The following is a 3,682-nucleotide window of genomic DNA, read 5'->3' as shown; positions in this document are numbered from 1 at the left end:
GTAATCGGTCCAATACTATTAGAGATTAGGATATAGGGTTGGGGAAAAAGAAATGTCGTATTTCTGATCGAAATTTGACGCTTTATTTAACATACTTAAAATTATCCAATTTAAGTCAAATATGCGCCATTTTGTTCGCAAACTTGTTGCCATTTAGAAGGCAACTTCATTATCCCCCTTTTAAAACCCCCCCCCCCCCCCCCTTATTTGCAAAAAACTCAGACAGCCAGTTTTCGTAAGCCTTTTTTGAGGCCAACTTAGTATCACCAAGAGCGTTTGGCATGGACCGGAAGAGATTATAATCACTTGGAGCCAGGTCCGGACTATACGGTGGGTGCAATAGGACATCCCATCCGAGCTCTCGTAGCTTCTGGCGGGTCATCAAAGATGTTTGAGGCCAAGCGTTGTCCTGGTGGAAAACAACACCATTCCTATTGATCATTTCTGACCGCTTTTGGTCAATCGCCTGCTTCAAACGGTCAAGCTGCTCACAGTAGAGAACCGAGTTGAGGGTCTGGCCATAGTTGAGCAGCTCATAGTGGATGATTCCCTTCCAATCCCATCAAACACACAGCAAAAGCTTCCTGGTCGTCAATCCGAACTTGGCGATGGTTTGGGCCGGCTCACCGCGCTTAGACCACGACTTTTTTTGCTTTAGGTTGTCGTATGTGATCCACTTTTCATCACCAGTCACCATCTTCTTCAAAAATAGGTCGAGTTCGTTCCGTTTCAGCAGTGCATCGCAGGCGTTGATTCGGTCTAAAAAATTTTGTTGCGTCAACTAGTGTGGCACCCATACATCCAGCTTTTTTTGGAATCCAATCTTCTGCAAATGGTTCCAAACGGTTTTATGATCTATACCCAGTTCCTGGCCAAACGAGCGAGTGCTCACATGCCGGCCTACTTGGATGAAAAAAATTTTCAAAGAGACATTTCTAAAAAAACCGGTTTCTTGGTTTTTTTTTCAAAAGTTTATGCCTTCTTCTTCTTCTTCAATGGCACTAACGTTCCTAGAGGAACTTCGCCGTCTCAACGTAGTATTACTTGCGTCATTTTTATTAGTACTTAGTTGAGATTTCTATGCCAAATAACACGCCTTGAATGCATTCTGAGTGGCAAGCTCTAGAATACGCGTGATCACAGTGCAAGTCGGAGGAAATTTCTTTGACGAAAAATTCCCCCGACCAGAACGGGAATCGAACCCGAACACCCGGCATGTTAGTTGTGACGCTAACCACTCGGCCAAGGGAGCACAAAAAAAGTTTATGCCCTTTTCTGCAAAAATGATTACAAATTTATTATTCAAATTATTGCCCATCGCTAGTCACAACTTTTTCCCATCTTTCTGGCAATTCACGGATCCCTTTGCATAATAATCGGCCGGTTTGTCGGCTAACCACGAATCGATCCATTTTTTGACTTCATCAAAATTGGAGAAGTGCTGGTCAACCAGGCCATATTGCATCGATCGAAAAAGGTAGTAATCGGAAGCAATGTCTAGTAGTCTAGTAGGTAGTAACCGGTAGCAATGTCTGGAGAATACGGCGGGTGGTAATGAAATAACTTTATCGTGTCTTTGTTCGTATTGTGGCCGTTTTTCCTTCAGTGCACGGCTCAAACGCCTCAATTGTCGTCGGTAGAGGTTCCCCGTAATAGTTTCATTCGGATTTACCAGTTCATAGTACACGACACCCAGTTGGTCCCATCAAATAGACAGCATAACCTTCTGGCCGCTTATGCATGGCTGGGATATCCATGCGTTGCCCGACGTTTAGGATTGTCGTAACAGCCCACTTTTCATTGCCAGTAACGATTCGATGCAAAAAAAACCCTTTCTTCCATGCGGTTGGAGCAGTTGTTCGCACGTGAAGAAACGGCGTTCGAAGTCCCGTGGCTTCAATGCCCACGATACCCAATGTCCTATCTTTCGGATCATTCCCATTGCTTTTGAACGATCGGATATGGGCTACTCCAAATGTATCTGCAAGTACTTGTTGTGTTTGTGACGGATCTAGATCGAGTTAAGCCTCCAATTCTTCAACTTCAAACTTTTTTTGCGGTCCGGAACGTTATTCGTCTTCCAACTCAAAATTACCACCTTTAAATCGTGCAAACCACGTCAGACACGTTCGCTCAGTTCAAGTATGGTCACCATAAACTTCCACCAAAATGCAATGCCTTTCCGCAGCTTTTTTCTTCATATTGAAGTAATGAAGTAACACTCCTCGCAAAAATGCTCTCGTTGGTACGAAATTCGACACACTCTAAAAAAAAATATGTTGCTTACTCTTCAACTTTTTGACATATACTGAAAAAGACGCGCAATGACAGTAGCTTTTCAACGAATGTCTGGACATTTGATTCACGGGAATAATAATCAAGTTACGCCATCTGTTGTAAAACAGAAGAAAATTACCGGTACACCTAATATATAAATAGAGTCATTTTGTTTACGACGTTGAATGACGACGAGCGCCTAGCGCTTCCGAACGAGAAGGATTCAGCACGTGCAGCCATGCTGCAACGAGCCACTCGACAAAACGTGGAACGATACCGACTGAAGAGAAGGCGGCAAATGCATCTCTTTCGGAGAAAAGGTACCGTCTAAAAGAGGAATCGCTCCTTTATCGCTCTCGAGAATCGCGGAAGTTCTTCAAGAAACTCAACGCAACGCACAAAGACTTCGACGTAGTGCAATTCGACCAATTTGGCCGTGGCGACGGCGGAGGTGTGAGCCCAATAATTCGGCATAGTAGAGCCCTGTGACCGTTTTGCCATTCTCCAGGTAGTCAATGTAAATCACACCTTGTTAATACCAGAAAACGGTAGCCATCACTTTTCCGGCCGATAGGACATTCTTCGCCTTCTTCGGAGCACGTTCGCCGGGTGAAGTCCACGGTTTCAACCGTTCCTTGGTCTCTGATGTGTACCAGTGGATCCATGTTTCGTCGACGGTCACGCAACGACGCAGAAACTCCTTCGGATTGCGCTTAAACAGCGTCAAACGATGCTCTGAAGTGGTCTCACGGATGCGCTTGTTGTCCGGAGTGAGCAAATGTGGCACCCATCGCGCCGACAACTTTCTCATGCCCAAAATTTTATGCAGGGTATGACCCACGCGGGCTTTTGAGATGCATACTGTTTCAGCTATCTCGCGACCACGTTGAAACTCGTTAAACCAATTTTTGACGGTCGCCATCGAAGGAGAAGGGTCCCCGTATACAGCATCCAAGCGCTCTTTGATTTCGCTGCGCGATTTCCCTTCCAAAAACAAGAATCGTATCACCGACCGATGTTGCTCTTTTTCCATTTTCACGTTTCTTTGTTTTTAAGAGGCTTTAAACTTTGCAGTTCATTCGCCTCCAAAGTCTTTTTCCATTTTTCTAAAAAATCCGTGGACACGCCCGTTTCCACACACGGTCAAAGCAAAACTACGAGTCGGATTCGGCTGAAATTTTGACAGTAGCCGTTTACGAGAATGTACTACACGATAGTAATCTCTCTTGCGATACTGACACCATCGGGCGATGAGGCTAAGTACTTGTCGGATCGCCCTCGTATATGGTGTACGTCGAATGTTGAAGTAATTGTTAATTTAGGGGTGTTTTTGCACCCTTAAAATCGTGTATCCGGGAGCGGTCGACGCTACTGATCAACACTATAATAATTATGAAAACAAACA

General features: G+C 44.7%; 1 protein-coding gene across 1 annotated transcript; it reads right to left on the bottom strand.

The window, feature by feature from the left end:
* Positions 1-2,809: 2,809 nt before the first annotated feature.
* On the bottom strand, positions 2,810-3,310 carry LOC129773427 (uncharacterized). Its single transcript, XM_055777033.1, has one exon. The coding sequence runs from the start codon at positions 3,308-3,310 to the stop codon at positions 2,810-2,812; it is 501 nt and encodes a 166-aa protein (XP_055633008.1).
* Between the last annotated feature and the right edge of the window lie 372 nt (positions 3,311-3,682).

The sequence above is a fragment of the Toxorhynchites rutilus genome, chromosome 3 (assembly GCF_029784135.1).
Source record: "Toxorhynchites rutilus septentrionalis strain SRP chromosome 3, ASM2978413v1, whole genome shotgun sequence".
NCBI classification, from domain to species: Eukaryota; Metazoa; Arthropoda; class Insecta; order Diptera; family Culicidae; genus Toxorhynchites; species Toxorhynchites rutilus.
This window is presented reverse-complemented; position numbering and strand designations above follow the sequence as displayed.

Bases quoted from the DNA above. Each gene is read 5' to 3' on its own strand.
- LOC129773427 (XM_055777033.1), bottom strand. From the start codon at position 3,310: ATGGAAAAAGAGCAACATCGGTCGGTGATACGATTCTTGTTTTTGGAA.